General features: G+C 38.8%; 2 protein-coding genes across 6 annotated transcripts in view; one reads left to right on the forward strand and one right to left on the reverse strand.

The window, feature by feature from the left end:
- The window catches only part of LOC117418101 (rho GTPase-activating protein 17), a 47,917-nt gene extending 40,047 nt beyond the window's left edge, over positions 1–7,870 (forward strand). Inside the window, exons 17-22 of one of the 5 annotated variants that reach the window (XM_034030695.3) lie at positions 225–479; positions 2,082–2,251; positions 2,534–3,151; positions 3,913–3,936; positions 5,090–5,136; positions 6,157–6,295. In XM_034030695.3, coding sequence (XP_033886586.2) covers positions 225–479; positions 2,082–2,251; positions 2,534–3,151; positions 3,913–3,935 — 1,066 coding nt within the window. In that variant the 3' untranslated portion in view covers position 3,936; positions 5,090–5,136; positions 6,157–6,295. Of the gene's footprint in view, positions 1–224; positions 480–2,081; positions 2,252–2,533; positions 3,152–3,912; positions 3,937–5,089; positions 5,137–6,156 lie in introns of all 5 variants that reach the window. The other 4 variants (XM_034030696.3, XM_034030694.3, XM_034030693.3 and 1 more) reach the window with 4 other exon arrangements.
- Positions 7,871–8,431: 561 nt separating this feature from the next.
- slc5a11 (solute carrier family 5 member 11) lies at positions 8,432–17,033 on the reverse strand. Its single transcript, XM_034030448.2, has 16 exons — positions 16,881–17,033; positions 16,374–16,563; positions 15,363–15,434; positions 15,159–15,263; positions 14,822–14,881; positions 14,344–14,448; positions 13,851–13,956; positions 13,678–13,758; positions 12,809–13,014; positions 12,443–12,578; positions 12,098–12,205; positions 11,413–11,563; positions 10,847–11,015; positions 10,442–10,657; positions 9,649–9,808; positions 8,432–9,550 (listed from the first exon to the last, which is right to left on the reverse strand). Exons 2-16 carry the CDS (start codon positions 16,506–16,508, stop codon positions 9,324–9,326), a joined length of 2,037 nt encoding a protein of 678 aa, XP_033886339.2. The 5' UTR covers positions 16,509–16,563; positions 16,881–17,033; the 3' UTR covers positions 8,432–9,323.
- Between the last annotated feature and the right edge of the window lie 651 nt (positions 17,034–17,684).

A 17,684-nucleotide genomic window follows, 5' to 3' on the forward strand; every position in this document is an offset into this window, starting at 1 on the left:
GTTACACTATAACAACTATTTTGACGAAGCAATTAATTACTGTAAGCTTGCTTACTGACAGAGTCTTGCCTTATATGGTTGTCATATCATGTTGTTGTTGTTGTTGTTGTTGTTGTTGTTGTTGTTGTTGTTGTTGCATCATCTCTCCTGTGTGTGCAAGTGTTGCTGTATCTGTGGCTCTCATCATGACATGCCTCTGTGTTCACTGTCTCCTCTCTCTGTAGCTTGGGTGGTAAACTATTGGATCAGACTCCGCGTAGAGGAGGCACTCTTAATAGAAAGCACGTGTCCCCTGCCTTCCAGCCCCCCCTGCCCCCTGTTGAGCCTGGGGGGGTGCTGCTGCAGCCTGTTGCCGAGCAACAGCTGCAGGTTCAGCCAATGGGCGCAGGCCCTGAGGTCAGCCAATCAGGCTGTGCTCAGGGTCAACCTGCTAACAGTGCAGCAGAGCCATCATTAATACCAGTAACTGAGGAATCCAGGTAAGGTGTAAACAAATTGTGTCCTCTGGATAGTGCCATGTTAAAACAATGATATCAGGACCCCTATGGATTGGCTATACATTAATAAAATATGCTTACTGTAAATGCAGCATCCCCATAATCAATTTTATTTTGCAAGTTGTGTTCCTTGTAACAAGGGTATACAGTAGAGTTATGGCCAAAAGTTTAGCATCACCCTATAGAATTAACTGATTTTGCTTCATAAAGTTGAATGAAACCTGCTGAATAATGTTACGTTAACATATTGAATTACATACCGCGTTGTCGTTTTCCATATACATAACAAAAACCTGACACAAATTGAAAAATGTGACATTTCGAAATGACATGAAATACTGTACTACTATTATGGCTTCCGGTAGACTTCTGCAATTAGCATTCTGTAGTTTCTTTGATTACATGACGTTAAATAAGATCTAAATTGTGGTCATATATCTGGTGCTCCCTCGCTATAACGCAGGACTCGGGGCAATATGAGCGTTATAACAGAAGAGCTTTATAAATGGGGGAGGGGGTGGGGGGCGCCGCAGGACACATAACGACACACATCTGACTAAAATAAAAAATAAAATAACTCCCTCTCTATAGTGCACATATAGTGAAGCAAAAAATTAACTTTCCGTGCAATAACCATGCATAAAACACCATGTAATCAACGCTATGTTTTTACAAAAAAAAAAAAAAAAAGGTAACATGCCCACTCGTGGATCATTTTAATTAGCAGTTTTTAAACTATAAATAGCCTGGCTAAACGGCGGTCAGGAGTTCAGTTCGAAGTGACAGACAAGCAAACCAACAATGTGCGAGAAGGAGAGCGGGTTGGGAGAGGGGAAGAGGGATAGGGCTTGCCCAAGGTTCGGCTGCCGGAGCGGGACTGAAGCGTCTCATCTCCCAGAGAAAGCCACAGCTCCTCTCACAGCAAAAAAAAGTAAATACATTAGGAAAGAGAACCACGTAATAGGTCTAATATGTATTTAGTTATAAAACAAAAGCTTTTCTTCAGTTCAGATACTGTATCAAAAGGGAGAGACAGAAACGGAAGTTGGACTGAGAAGTTGTTTACAGTTTGAATATATATATATTTTTTTTTTAATCTCAGTCCTGTGTTTACCATCCTGCCTAACCTACATGTTCGGAAGGTTAATACAAAATACAATAAAATACAAGAAATTTCTGTAAAGGCTTGATTCTAAAACCAGTATTTTTTTGTAATAGTCTTTGTCTAAATTAATGTATATTTGTAGAAGTTACCTGAAACGTATAGGTGTTTCTGCATGGCCCGATTCTGTTGCTAATTGAATAGTGTTGATAAGGGTAAGCCGGCTTGGAAACTTGTGCTTCATCTATAAGGAATTTCAGGAATGTTCCACCGTTCCAAAGAAACGATGGTTGAAGGGTTGAGAATAAAAAGATGGTGTACTGAATACAGGTGTAAACCTGTTTTATTAATATGTGCACGGAAGGCAAAGTTGTTATACAATTCAAAATGACCTTAACTAGAGGTCAAAGAAAGTAATAATAAAAAACTTTCTCCCACGTCAAATTTCAAGCTCTTTAGAAACTACTTTAAAAACTTTTCAGCTCTTCAAAACCAAAAGACCCTGCGTCCACACCTCCCCCGCTGAGGAATGCTGGCAACGTCGCAGCTGCAGGTCAGAACCAGCCTCACTCTGCGGGCACCACTGCCAACCAGCTGGGCGTAGGGCACACGCAGAACACCACAGGGCCCAGCCCACACATGATCAGGAGAGGTGAGCCGGTGTTCCTATGCTAGGTGCCTACATTACTAATTTTAACAGCTACCAAAACCACCTCAGCAAAAGTACATTCCAGCTGCCCCTTGGATTGAGTAATGTAATTGAAATATTATACATTTGGCAGCCTGCATATCACTAATTGTAACTTGCCATTTACCCAGCTAACGTACTACATCTTTTTTAGTGTATTCATGATCTGACCTGTTTGTTTTGAGAAAAGCCAGTCTTGTTTAGTTGTCTTTTTAAAAATATGTTTTTATTGTCTTTTGCATGAAGCTACAAAGAAGCCTGCTCCAGCCCCACCAAAACCTGGAAACCATCCCCCTGCACAACCTGGCAGCCAAGGACCTCCTTCAGCAGCCAATCAGCTGTTAACACAGTCTCCCAAACCATCTGCTAGCCAGGGGACAGGCCATTCACCTCCTAGCCAGCCCAGCAATCAGGGTTCAGTTCAGCCCCACTCTCCTGCCCAGCCCTCTGTCCAACCACGCAGACATTCAAGCAATCAGCCACCAATCCAGGCCCCAAACCATCCTCCCCCACAGCCTCCAACACAGCCCACGCCTCCAACACAGCCCAAAGCCTTCAGCCAGGCCACCGGGGGTGCCAGTGAGTCAGGAACAGAACACTCTCCCCCCAGGACCCCCACACCGCCTGACACCCCTCCCTTAGTCACACACGGAGGAACACCTCCTCCAGCAGCAGCCGTCCCACCTTCACCCACCAGTGGCCACGACAGCCCCCAGCCCACCTCACCGCTCCAGTCGAACACCCTGCCCAGGCCGCGGCCCGTACCAAAACCCAGACACAGGCCGAGCGTGCCCCCACCACCACAGCCTCCTGTTAATGAAAACTCCAACGGCAACGCCAACACGGCTTCCAAAATAATCACAGGTAAGCCATCTCTCTCGCACGAGTGTCGCTTTGTGTTATTTAAGATGTCTTGCAATATTATAATTAGCTTTTTTTTTTTTTTAATCCAAAGGCTAAGCTGTTAAAGTCATGACATTGAAAATATCATGTGCATTATAAGATGTTCGTCTGGGCATGTTTAGACAAGTCGGGGCATGTTTCCAGAAATGTATATTTAGTACTTAGTAACACAGCTTTTTTTAACCTAACTTTATACATGCAATTATATGATAAAAAATTACAATTTATTTCATTTAATTTACATTGAGCATTGTGATTTACATACTGGCAGCATAGTGGCTCAGTGCCCTTGTTTTTGTTCAGCACTGTACTTCCGTCCCTTGCATCAGCAATGGAATATGGTCATCGTTCTGCAAATTAAAAGGCATGCTTGATGCACTGTCTGCATGACCTGTTTGAGATCTTTATACACAGGAGCTTGTGAACACTGCAGCCTACTCTTTCTGGGGTTGGGTAGCCATGTAGATGTATACAATAGCAAGCCGCTGTCATTCCATTTTGTTGTTTTTAGACTACTGATCTGCTTTCTTACAGTGACCTTACTAATAGCAAAGACTGTGGAAACAGAGAACACGTAACTAAATAAACTCAAATGCCAATTTTAATATAGTGTGCTAAACTATACTAATGGCATTTTGTGCTATTTATTTTGCACCATATCTTAATCTAGTGGTTTGTTAGTACATGTCAACTAATAGCTGTATGTTATAATAACTTCACAGGTTGGGGATCTTTCCATCAGTAAGGTTTGTAAACAAACAGACATCCGTACTTGCAGCTACAGATGCTCTTGCTCTTTGTACATGATATATTTTTTGCACCGTCTCCCATTGCTTTTGACATATTGCTCGCCATTTCGTTATTGACATTGCATTGTGAAGTTTCCATAAAAAGATGCTAAACCACTGCCCTCCATGTTCTTACATTCATTGCCTGACTCACCAGTGTCAAAGGAGCCTTAAAATACTGTAGTTAGATTAAAACGTAATGTGGGATCTGTACAGTACTGCATATGCTGTAATATAACCCATATGTCTGAGTGTGTTAATCATCAATGGCCGCGTAATCCTAACAAAGTGTCATGAATGAATGGATTTATATGAATATTTCCAAAGGGACTGCTAAAATATTATTGTGATCGCAGTTCATATGCAACTGCAGATATGATGATTTCTTAAATGGATTACGTAGTTGTGTTCTGATATGCATGTCAAAATCAAGGATTTTAATATTCAGTTTTCAGTATCGGTGCATGAATACTGTAGCCAAAGCATGTTAAGCCATAGAAAAATATGTTACTCTTGTCAACCCCTCTTACCCCTGACCCCACCTCCTTTGGCATGCTTCTCCACTTGCGTTTGTGTCCCTGTAATCTTTGTCCTTTTCAGACTGAACTGAAAAGCAGCAGCATGTTCAATTGTGTTAGCGCTTACAATTAACTTTAAAAACACACCTTTATTAAATTGATGTGTTTAAACGTTTTGCTGTAAACTGTAGTTCATAATGAAATGTATATTGGTAATTCTTATATATTAAATAGTTTAAATAAAATACAGATGAACATAGACAAAAAGCAGTTTGATTGGCACAGTAGACGTCTGCAGATTTGCATTCGGTTGTAGTGATTACAAATGAATTTAGATTAATGTCTATCAAATACATTAAATGACTGTTTTAAAATAATAAAACAAATTATTATTATTATTATTATTATTATTATTATTATTATTATTACATTTGCATAGAAACTTATCTATAGAAAACGTACTGCAATTAAAGTTCTAGAATATACTAGAAACGTAATTTTAGAAATGTCGTTTAATGCAAACCATAAAGAAAACAATAATGCTAAAATATACAAAATTCTTCTAATTGTAAATATTCTATTAAATAATGCAGATGTTTGACCTGCTCTACAGTGTATGAGCGGAGATTGGAAAGTTATGGTAAGACATAGGCAAATGATTGGCCAGTAATTGATCTGCAATGTTAATCTCACTGCATGCTGCATCTGTTTGTCAGTAACCTGTCCGAGTCCTAACACTGCTTGCCTGCTTGGTTACTAACACTGCATGTGGACCAATGAAAGTAAACACTGTGAAGATTGCATTGATATGGACACTTGATTAGGAACTATATGAACTTCAGAAGTCACTTTTCATGGTTTATGCACCTACTGTACTGTATGTACTATTGGTTTGTAGCATTTAGATCATATGTACTTCCTTTTAACACTTTTCACTTTGTAGTTGCTATTTTGTGGTCATGGGTACAGTGTAAAGCAGTTGGGGATAAAGCAGTGTTATATTCTGCATATGAAGATCTTGCATTGGGAGATGCATGCAAGACTAACTTCATATATTCTATAGATCCTGCAGGGCTGTGATATTGTCTAAATCCTGATGGCAACATATTTATATGGAGAGATCTGTCGTCATAATTTTCATTATACCCACAAATGTAAAAAATATATTTAACATAACTACTGCAGTGAACTTTGCTCAGAATAACCAGCCGTTCATTCATTCAAATGAGTTCAAACTGTGTGCCAGGAACATAAAGCAGCTACAATTTAGAAATTGGATTGCCCGCTTTTTACTAATTATCAGTTTTGTGTGTAGTTTGTAGTAGAACTGTAACTAAATGTTTTGCTTATATGCAGTGTAGTTTTTTTTCTAGTAGTGCTAGAGAGTCTAAAATATCTTGTCTAAATAGTAAGAATGTGCAACTCAATAGGATCAATGTAAATAATAAGAACTACTTGCACTGTACAATATGAATTGATGCTTGGATTAAGTTTTTTTTCTTCGTGATACAACAACTTCACTAATACACCTGAATAGAAGGACCATCTGTTAACAGTACCAATCTGAATACGTATAACAGGTCAGGTTATATTTGGGGGGAAAAATCATTTTACTATAGGAGGCTAAAAGTACTTTTTTTTTTCCTGCTTTCCTTAACAGATTCCAATAACACTGTGCAAGGGCAGCCTCGCAGCTTCATCCCTGAGCTTCCTGTGGAACAAGTGACTCCTTTGCCCATCCGAGAGCTTAACAATCACCAGCTGCAGGACACTGACCATGACACAGAGAGCACTGTATTGTGAAGCAGACTCAGCACACCATCACTTAAACCTCTCTTCATTCTCGCATGCTGAAAGCAAACCCCCTCTTCCAATTTTTATCAGAAGCAACAGCTTCGCCAATATTTCTGCAGAATGCTTTCCAGTGAGTCGTGGCCGTGCCCTTTCAAACATCGCCTGCACCCAAATGCTACACCTGGGTCATGGTATATCTTAGATTTTCCTTTTGAATTGCAACATCATGGGAATGTTGTTTGACTACATAGTCTGTGAAAACCACTTGGCTGCAAAAGCCTTACACATAGGACGCTTCAATATTTGTGGCTTTTGGGATACATTAGCACAACCCATGCTGGTTGCTATCAAACAGGCTACTGAACAAACATGAATGCCACTGTCCTGGAATTCTCTCTTTTTTTTGTGGAACATTGAGATTAAACTTTTTTTTTTTTTTCCTTTTAAAAAAAAAGGTGGTTTAAGATGGAAGATGATTTTAAAGAGACATCCGCTCTCGCTTGCTGCAGGAAATAAAATAATAAGAAAAAAAAAGTATAAACCAAAAACTGTGCATCTTACAAGTTCTGCTGGCGACTGCTGGGTACCAGTTGTCAGTCGATCTGTGGTTGAATTCTAGTGCCTTCTTTCATTGTTTGACGGTGTTTAGATTGAATCTTCTTATTCTTGTTTTGCAACCATTGCTAAGTCTTTCTTTTTCACACACTCGGTCTGTGAACAGTTGAATAATCCTTTCTTATTAAAACCCACATAATAATCTTTGATTCATTTTACATAGAATGGGTTATATGTAAATATCACTGGCCAAATGTTCTTGTTGTTTACTTTAAGAAATTGTGCCTAATTGTTAGAGATGTGCATACAATTCAGATTTGACTATCCCTTAGAGAAATGTTCAATTACAACATTCAGTCACTAGGGAGTGCTGTGCACTATGTAAAAACCCATTGGGATTAAAGGAGATTTTTTACATCAAGGTATCATCATCATCATCATCATCGTCATCGTCATCTACAAATTCATTTTTGCATTTCATTTTGATACAGAAAAAAAAATCCACTGAGCTGTTTTAAAAGGCTGCATCATTTTGTTTTCTATAGAATGCTTTAAAGCTGGGATTACAAACCGATTGTTGTTGGCAAATACAGTAACTAATTTAAAACCTAGCAATGACGTGGTAGGGGACACACTTAAGGATGGAAAAGCTTCAAGGTAAGCAGAATATAAATGGTACTAAGGGCCGAATCTGGTTTAATTTTGCTTCAGTGAGCACCTTCTGAGGATTAGTTGTAAATTTGTATTTAAGTTCTCATCATGGCAATCATCGATCTTGCTAACATTACCTGTAACCAGCTGGCCCTTGCTTTGTCACTGTTTCTGTTATATAAAGTGCACTCCCCATCCTGTGCTGTGTCCCATCAATTTGCATACCAGGCGATTGCAATGGCTTTGAAATGAAACACTGTTATGCATCTATGTTATTTAGACTCAGCAGTCCATTTATAACAATAAATACTCTGAAGAAATGCTTAATAACAATATTATATTTCAAAATAAAATTAATCATTGTTGCTCTAAAATGTGTAGATTTTGTATTTTTTTTCTAATTGCACAAGTGTATATATAGTCGACGAAACACCGAGGATGGAAGGTGCCCACTTGAAGACCCCAGAGATGTACCCTACTTAGCTCAATCCAGATAGTTGTCATGCTGATGCGCTGGGGAGACCACACTGTGGTTGATCCCCGGAGCCAGCAACGCAGCCGTTGTGTGTGCTGATGCGTTGGGGAGGCAAAATAAGCTGATCCCTGGAGCCAGCATTACACATCAACACCAGGCAGAAGGATATCTACATCATCAGAAAGAAACGCAAATGGATGGAGACACAGATGGATCATATTAGTTTACCATAAAGCTACGTCTTAGTTGGTGCTTATCTTGGCGAGAGCTGAGTTCAAATCAACATGAAGTTTTAACATCTACTCTTATGTAATGGAAATCTTGATGTAAGAATACAAAAATGAACGTAATGTTTGAAAAATTGGTCACAATGGCTTCTCTGGTGTACTTAAGGATCATATGTTAACCTTTTGAGTTTTTCTAGTTCTGTAAGATTAAAAAAGCAACACAGAATGTAACATTTGCAAACACATTTCTATATATGTATGAATATTCTCAGTACAACATATTGCAAAGACAAAATAAACTGAAGGACTTAGCAGTGCCAAAAATCTGTCTCTACAAAGGTGTTATATGTACAGATGATTTGGGGTTGGTCAGACAATCTCTAGAAAATACAGTATGTAGAACATTTTTCAAATCATTAAACTGCAAAGCAGTGCAACACTACAGCATATATTATCTAGTTGGCTACCAGAGTGGCAAATCATATTTCTTGATTTGAGTTGGGTTTGCATATTTTTTATTCATTATGTTGTACTGACATCTCTGAAATAGTTTTCAGATCATTTAGTTCACATGTAAATAGAAACATTTAAATACAAATTTAAAAGTAGTGCTTATTCAGTATTTTTCTGTGATGATTTAACTAAAGAGTGAAGATGGACTTCCACAGGAATCACGTTCTGTAAAGCGTTAGTCTGGTGAGCCACCTGAAAACCTGTTTGAAACTACTGAACAAGTCATCCTAAAAATGTACAGTTGTGTCTTCATTTTAATACATGGTCTTGTTTAGATTCAGGATGCTGATCAACCTGGAATAATTATGTTGCTTTCAAATAATAGCGACTCTTTCACTGGCATCATCATTTAAAAAAAAAAAAAGAAAACTGTTTAGAAAATAAACTGTTAATATTAAAGTAATCTGGAGAATGAATCGTGCATCTTAATCTAGGTAATGAGTCAAAAAACAAATGAGCAAAAAGTACAAAAGTGAATATTATGAATAAATAAAACAAACCTTTGAATTCTAACTCCAGCACAAAGGACTGGTGGTGTGTTTAAAAAAAAAAAAAAAACACAGCACAAGTGTACATTTATATACATCAGTGCCAGTTGTACAGTATTGTTTTCTATGCAAAATATGCCCATAAGAAGACTGCAATACACATGCATATAATCAGATTGGCGTTCACGATGTGTTTCATGCAAGGGTCTTCATCCAGAGAGCAAGTGTTCAGTTCAGGTTTGGGGGGTTCCTGGCTGTCTCTTTCATTCTTGCGTTTCAGACCACAAATCCACAGTATCGCAGATTTCACTTTAGAATCCTGTTTATGACTGTCCTCCATTGTAGATAACTCTGTTACAGAAAATTAATAAATATGTCAATGCTTTGTTGCAGTACTTAAGTAAGCCACTTGACACTAGCACTTTCCATTCCAGTGAAGTGAAGCTCACCTTGTCCCTCGTCATGACCATTTTCACCTCTGTAACTGCCATCTCTGTTCACCTGTTGACTGTCAGGGCTTGATGAGTCTCTATCGTTATCCACAGTCTTGATTTCTAGGGCACGCTGCACTGGCTTGTCAAACCTTGTATACCAAGTGAGTCGAGTGATCTACAATTGTGTAAAAAATGTTGTTAAAAACAGAGAAAATATATATATATATATATACACACACACACACAATTACATTAGAAATGCATTATTTTAACATTAGCAATCCATGTGAAAATCTATTTTGTATTAGATTTGTCTCAGCAATGCAAACAGAAAGAATCTATTTTATATATTTATTTAACCACTGAGACAGAGGCTGCTTTTACAAGGGGTGCTGGAAAACAATAAAAGGGCAATTGCAAAGTACAAACAAAATAAACACACGTGTGGTTCAAACTTAAATCAGCAGCATACAGAGAACAAGTAAAATAAATAGAACATATCTATTTGTTAATGTGGAAAGAGAAGCATTGGCAGGAGGTTCTAAGCAATTCCCAAATACCAACTTTAAAACCTGAAAAATAGAGATCATCAAATTCCATCTGTATACTATGATGGAAACCGTTCCACACCTTCGGTAGTTGATGTGCAAAATAAATAAATAAATAAATAAATAAAAAATAATAATAAAATTCTCCAAAATGTTTGAACCCTTGGAACATCCAAATTAAAAGATATTCTAATAAATGGTCCTTCTGTCTGCAGGATGCTTTAGCAGCCTCAAAGAAACAACAACAAAAGAAATCTTACATTTTCTTTGTCAGGGGGCTCTGTGGCCAGGCTGACCACGACAACTACGATGAGCGTGAAGACAGAGAGGATGACGGAGTAGTAGAGGTAGTGGATATACTTGAGAACTGCAGGGCGGGTGTCTTCTTCGTTGCACTGTGGAGCGGTGTACACGAAATCCAACACCATCCGAATGCAACCAGACAGCATCCCTAGAGCCAGGCCCCAGAACGCACCCTGAGAATTACACAGGAGCCATTACGAACAGAAGATCTTCAGCACTCTGCTTGACATATGGTTGAATATCTCTGGATGCAGATGTAAACAGAGAATACATAATATATATAATAAGAATGGCAGGGCACACAGCTAATGCATGACAATTGAGAATGGAGAATGGAGAATAATATAGTTGTATAATTGTACCTTCTCGTTGGCCCTCTTCCAGAAGCAGCCTGCCATGAAGACAATGGCAATAGGTGGCTGCAGGTAGGAGCTGATGGACTGGATGTAGATGAAGAGCTGTCCTCCCTGACTAGCCTGGACCAGCGGGATCCACAGCACTGAGATCACCACCAGCACCAGCACAAACACCCTGTCACACACACACACACAGACGTGACACGCCAACACAAACACAGGCGTGGTGACTCCCACTTAAATTAACTTTGAAAATATAAATTCATGCATTAAACAAAGAGAAAATCTCTTTTTTTTTTTACTTTGATACAGCAATAAAGTATCATCTAAAAGGAATCAAAATTCTCCAGATCCAACTTTGTTAATTGTAAATATTTCTATTTTTGTAAAACCCTTTTTCCCTGCAAAAAATTTTAAATGATAAATATATATGACAAATATTGAATTGGCACCCAGGACCAGATATAGATAGAAGTGTACAGAAAATATGAATGTTGATAAACAGGCTCCTCTGTGTACATTGTTTGAACCCACAATACCATCATCAATATATTTCTTGATCAGCTCCCTACCTGCCAACAATCATGAGCTCCCACTCGGAGGCGCGAGGACGGAAGTAGCGCCAGAGGTCCATGGTGAAGATGGTGCTGGAGCTGTTAAAGATGGAGGTCAGAGAAGACATGAGGGCCGCGATCATCACGGACATCATTAGGCCTCGCAACCCTGGAAAACACACCCGCGTGTTTGATAAAACAAAATATGGGTTACTTTCTAACCCTTAAATGCATGAAATATTGAAAATAGCTGAAGAAAACTGATGTGAGGATAAAACAGCATCATCATAGGAGGTCATCATGCATTTGTGTCTTCCATATGTCCCCATATAAAGACTAGAAGAGGTTTTGTTATCCGTCCCCATATGAGGTCACCATGCATGAAAGGGTTCAAATACAGGCAACAAGAAGCAGGTCATTATGGAATAAACCAGAATTTTCTTTTTATTAAGTTGCTGCGCTGTCTTCATAATCAATACTTTAGTGCCACAAATAAATGATTCCCTTTATTTGTGTTATGGTAGTTGCAAATGGAAAATAATCCACACACACCCTGCGTTCTGTTCAATTGATATAAATGGTGGCAGGTCTGAATATCACCTCTACTCAAATCGATTAAATAAGTTGCAAAGCATGTTGTAATGCAGTAGCCTACTAGAAGCAGTGGAGTCTCTTATGTGATAATGTATACAAAATTCCTTACCTACAGGTAAAAGTTTCATAACCAGCATTGGGTAAGCAATATCAGAACACCCTAATGCATTACCACAGACCTGTGTACAGATATCAGGATCTGCACAAGCAACTTCGTCTGTAAAAAAGAAAAAAAATAACAGCTGTTGGTACAGGCATTTTAAATTGTTTCTGCATTTGAATTTCATTTGACAAATTACTCCTATTTGTCAAAAGTTTCCTTATTCCAACATGCAATTTGCATTCTGGTGAGAAAAAAACTACGCCATCCTGATGAGTACAGTACACAGTTATAGAGATGAGGTTCACACTATTCCCTTCTCATTCAAACATCACAAAACCTACTGATCAGTACCTGGGTAGAGAATGCGACTGATCATGCCAGGCAGGACCATCATGAAGAAAGGCAGCACCTTCATGTAGGAAGCAAACAAGGACCCCCCCTTGGCATGGAGCATGTTCCTGGCAGACAAGGATCTCTGGACAATGACCTACAGGGAAATTGACAGAGCACCTCGAGAAAATGAACAGGTCCCACTATAGTTTGGATCAAGCTCCTTCTTTTTATTGTAAGATGGGTATCGTTGTTGGTTATGTGGTCTGGAAATGGGAGACTGGGTGGGCGTCTCAGTGTGGATTGGTGAAGGGCAACATTGTAACTGGCTTGATTGCATATTTTAAAATTGACATTACCAAGCTTGAACCCAGTCTTTCTCTATACCTGGTCAGTGCACCAATACCAGATGGATGGAACAGTCATTCCCACAAGCACCCCTGGCCAGGGCAGGTCGGAGGTCACGGGGTCCCGGAAGAGGTGGAAAGCGTCCTGGCGCGGCAGTCCACAGGTGGTGTTTGTGTCACGGACCGTGGGAATGGCGTCAAAGTATTTATCTTGCAGCCCTTCCCACCCGTCGACCTGAATAAAGCCTGTGGTTTAAAATGAGCAGGTGTTTAATTTTCTGTGTCTTAACTTACAGTAAGGACCCACATGGATATGCATTTTAAAGTAGAATTCTACATTTTAATAATACAAAATTAGCCTAATTTTCCAATTTTTTGTAATTTCAGAATTCTCCATTTGGACAGCTAGACAGAAACTGTGCATGTGTTAAATAGCTTTTCCGCTTTCAGCATAAACTCCTGCCTTTAAGAGCACTTGATCACTTCTGAAGTACCATTTTAAAAGCAGCACTTTCAGGATGTACAGTAACTCATTACTATGCGTTATCTATTGTTTCCATAGTAGTATAAAGATGGAATTTGACAACCTCTCTTTCTCTAGCTTTAAAGATTGTATTTGTGAACAGCTAAGGATCTCCTGCCAAAGCTTCTCTTTCACTCCACATCAGCAAATAGATACATCTTATTTAAACAGCTCTTTGATCTCTGAATGCTGCTGAGTAAGACTGAACCACACATGGTTTTTTTTTTTGTGTTGTATGTACTTAGTCCTTTTTTTTATTGTTTTTCAGGACTCCTTCGTAAATTAGGTCTCAGTCCCAATGGGTAAATCTCTTGGTTAAATAAATAATTAAGTGTGCATGAGCATAACAACAAGACTAGCCCACACACAACAGATACAATACTTACTGAATACCATGAGTATCAAAGCACCAATCAGCATGATAACTGTCTGCAGGGCGTCTGTGTAGATTACTGCAGCGAGCCCTCCTGGAGGATCAAATTTGATGCAGGACAATTAAGTCAAATGAATAAAAATAAAATGTTCTAATTCCATTGCACTTTCATCCAATCATGCATACCTGCCACAGTGTAAAGGGCTGTGATGGCGAGCAGAAGCACGACAGCCACATAAAGATCCCAGTGCAAGGCTTGCTGGATGAACACTGCTCCTGCATACATATCAACCTAACAACAGATTTCATCACAACTTCATCGTTACACACCAGCTAAAGCATGAAGTAGTTCAACATCAGTCTGACTCTGGTACTGCCATGCCAGTAAACTTTATTCTGCTCCAAATGGACGGCTGGTGTTCGCTTTGCCCCGCCTACTGGTTGTAATGTTACATAACCTCCAATATTGTAATGCATGAAAGACACTTTGGTCACCTACTTGCCAATAATACAATATAAAATATATACCCATAACCACCTAGGTTGAAACAGAACAATAACTTTGCCAAGTCTGTGTAACATATTATTCTGCCATGGAGAATGCTTTGTTTTAGTTCACAAAAACACCAGTATAGGGTTATTATTATCACCATTTGCTTGGAAAAAATAGTTTACTTACCGATATTTTAGTAAAAATATAAATGAACAAATATAAAACAGCAATATATATTTGTATTCTTTTCCCCCCAAATCTTCGTTTCAAATACTCAGGCATGGTTGTCACCTAGAATAAAAAGAATACAATACCAGTTAAATAAGAATTATATTACCTTTTATTTGTATTTATTGGCTTAGTTATATCTTACATCAAATGTAGAACTATAGTCCCAACAGATAATATTGTGTGCCTGATATACAATAAGGACTACATGGATAAAAAAAGAAACAGAAATTTAATTACCAAGATATTCCAGCATTCTAACTGACCACCTAAAGCATTCTGATACAGGTGTAGTGTTCCAATATGGCAGGTAATTGGGGTCCTTTGACCCATGCCATGCCAGAATGTCTTTATCTATAGTGTTTAAATTGCAATCACACTTGTTCTGCACAAAGCCAGAGAGTGAATGAGAATCCTATGAAGTGGAAAGCCTTACCCCAGATGAAATGTAAATCGGCAGGAATAGCCAGGCCAGTAGCAGCACTATGAACATTCCCTGCACAAAAAACAAAAAAACGTAAACAAAGCTGGAAATTGAATTTAACAGGAAAGGAGTCTGTACTTTTAAGTTCTACCTTTCATTAGCTTTAGTGCCATTTTTACTCCTTCTCTTCCAATCGCTGCGCTCCTCATATGATCACTCTTCTTCCTGCCTCAAACAAGAGTTCTGCTGCTAGTTTGGAACAACCTCTTTCTGTCCTATTTCCTTCAGCTCAATACATGGTTGTAACCCCGATTTGTTGGGATTAAAAACAAAGAAAACAATGTCTTACGTTCCACTCGTAAGCAGTCACTGCTATACCAGATGCAGCTCCCGACCCAGCCAGCCCTATGAAATGTCCACTCCCCACATTACTGGCAAACAGTGAAGCTCCAACCTGTAGGGAAGTGGAGGTCCAGGATAAACACATGAACAGTGCTATTGATATCTCAGGATGAAAAGACAAAGCAAATGGACCACAGACTGACATACTTACAGGCCACCAAATCATATTCTTTCCCGCCAGGAAGTATCCATCAACAGTGCTTCTGTTAGTTTTCCACATAGACTGGAGAAAGAGAAAAGACATCTGTAACGTGTTTCCAAAGAATCTGGTTCCAAAACGTTCCTTCTAATCAGTTCATTCTAAACAGAGATTCATTTTATCACACAATAACCACACTCATCCAAGCCAAACTCAAATGCACTATACTGAGCATGTATTATAGTTCAAGAAGACAGTTCCAATCGCTTTTTATCTCTCGCGCAATCCAACACCACCACCATAAAACAGCTTCAGTCTAAGAGCGTAATTATTTCCGGTTCAATTTATAAATAAATAAATAAATAAATAAATAAAGTCTTCATCCGATATAAAATGCACCATATTTAACTGAAACATCATATTTAACTGAAACAAATGACACCAGCTAGTCAGCTCCCTGCACATTCCTTAAATAATAGCTGGAATAAATACTTAAAAACCAGTTTATTCAAGAGCATTCTATAAAAATGTTAAAACAAGGGAGGATAGCTCTCAAACCTTTCTAACTAGGACACCATATGAAGTGACTTGGGTCTGCCACTAACTCTCATATTAATATATCATAGAAATACATCTGCTTGTAAATATATTAAATACTATTCTTAAATCATAAGGACTTTCATTACATAACTCTCTCAGATATTCAATGCAACTGACTGAGCAGCCATCATAAAAATAAAGAACGAGTTGCTCTGCTTGTGATGTGGCTGTGTCATAGATACCCCAATTTTGTGGGAAAGGAAAAATCCAACTGCTAAGGACAGACAACTGGTAACAAATATCTTTGATGCCTTAAATGTACTTTCTGAGTTGCTGGTTACAAGTTTAAAACACCAACAGTTGGATGTTTCTTTCCACCCCACCCCCCTCCTCCGCCTACCTCTGCCCCCGCCCCCCAGAAATGGTGTAAAGACCTTGATAAACCTAACCCATTGTTTCTAAGGAAATTACTGTATATCTTACCCAAAGGCCAACTGCAAGAACAAATATGAAGTACAGGACTAGCACTACAATGTCAACAGCCTCCAGTGACTGCTGTGGAAAGGCTCCCGCAGAGCCTGCAGTGGTGAAGGGAGGTGACTGGGTAGTGGCCTCCATGACCACAGGATATTACAATTCAGCTGCTGCAGAAACCAAACCGTTGCTCTGTCCGCTAAGGAATAGAAGGAGACACAATCATTCATAAATCAAGACCAGGCTTAGTATACTGCATTCAAGCAGGGATCTTTTCTGTTACCCGAGAGAAATTGGACAGAAAGAGTTCCATACTGTATATCCATGTCTAGGACAAGGAACATTACTGTAAACAAGATGCATTCTCAGTGGTGTATCCTGGATTCATATTTTAACAAATAAAAAAAAAGCAAACGGAAATTATACAACTAAAATAATACACATGCACTCAACTCAAGGCATAAGAAGCAAGAAACTTGTGAGGACGTGAATGGAATTATCTCTGGTCTTACTTACTGTTGAGAATTAAGTTGCTATGCCTTCACTGCTCTTCATACATCTTTGCAGCCTCATAATCCCGAATGTTCCAGTGCTGTGATCTCCAGTGTCATTGAAGAGGTGAAGATTCCTCAATGCAGTTCAAAGCCAGGTAAAAAGTTGCTGGATCATTCCTTGAAACTGCAACGGGGCAGAAGGTGTTTACTCTGCATCATCATCTAGGGTCAAACTCCAAAGCGTGTACAGCAATTTCATTTGAACTTAAACCAACTGGTTAAAGTGTAAGAATTTTTATTGGCTTTGTTCTCGAAACGAGCGTAAAACGTATGTGGGTGGAAAACTGCACTGAGAATTTGTTCGACTAAACAAAAAACAGAGGAATTCGAGGGGAGAAAAGTTGTTTTAGTGAAACTGTAGATTCATTTATTTAGGAGGCATTTGACTTGAAATTAACCAGGCGATATCCTTGTGATATCACTGAGGAGTCTACAGGGTGCCAGCGTGGTCAATGGTTGACTTAATTAACTGTGCATCTGTCAATTCATGTGACCATTTACCTCATTTAAAATGTAAGTCAAACAAAAGTTGGCCAGAATAAATCCACTTCCAATTAATTTTTTCTTAAAGAAAGTCACCTAAATCTTCACAGAATGGCACAGAAATCCCTGAAAAGTAGTTGCTGCGTATAAGCATACCTACCTTATATGAGTATCTTCAACAATTGCATTGCTTTTTCTTCATGGTAATATTATTTTTATTAATGATACGTGTGTACATTTCTTTCAGATATCTTCAGAGTTTATGGGAAAACAAATGCACCAA

Source organism: Acipenser ruthenus, chromosome 13, assembly GCF_902713425.1.
Source record: "Acipenser ruthenus chromosome 13, fAciRut3.2 maternal haplotype, whole genome shotgun sequence".
NCBI lineage: Eukaryota > Metazoa > Chordata > Actinopteri > Acipenseriformes > Acipenseridae > Acipenser > Acipenser ruthenus.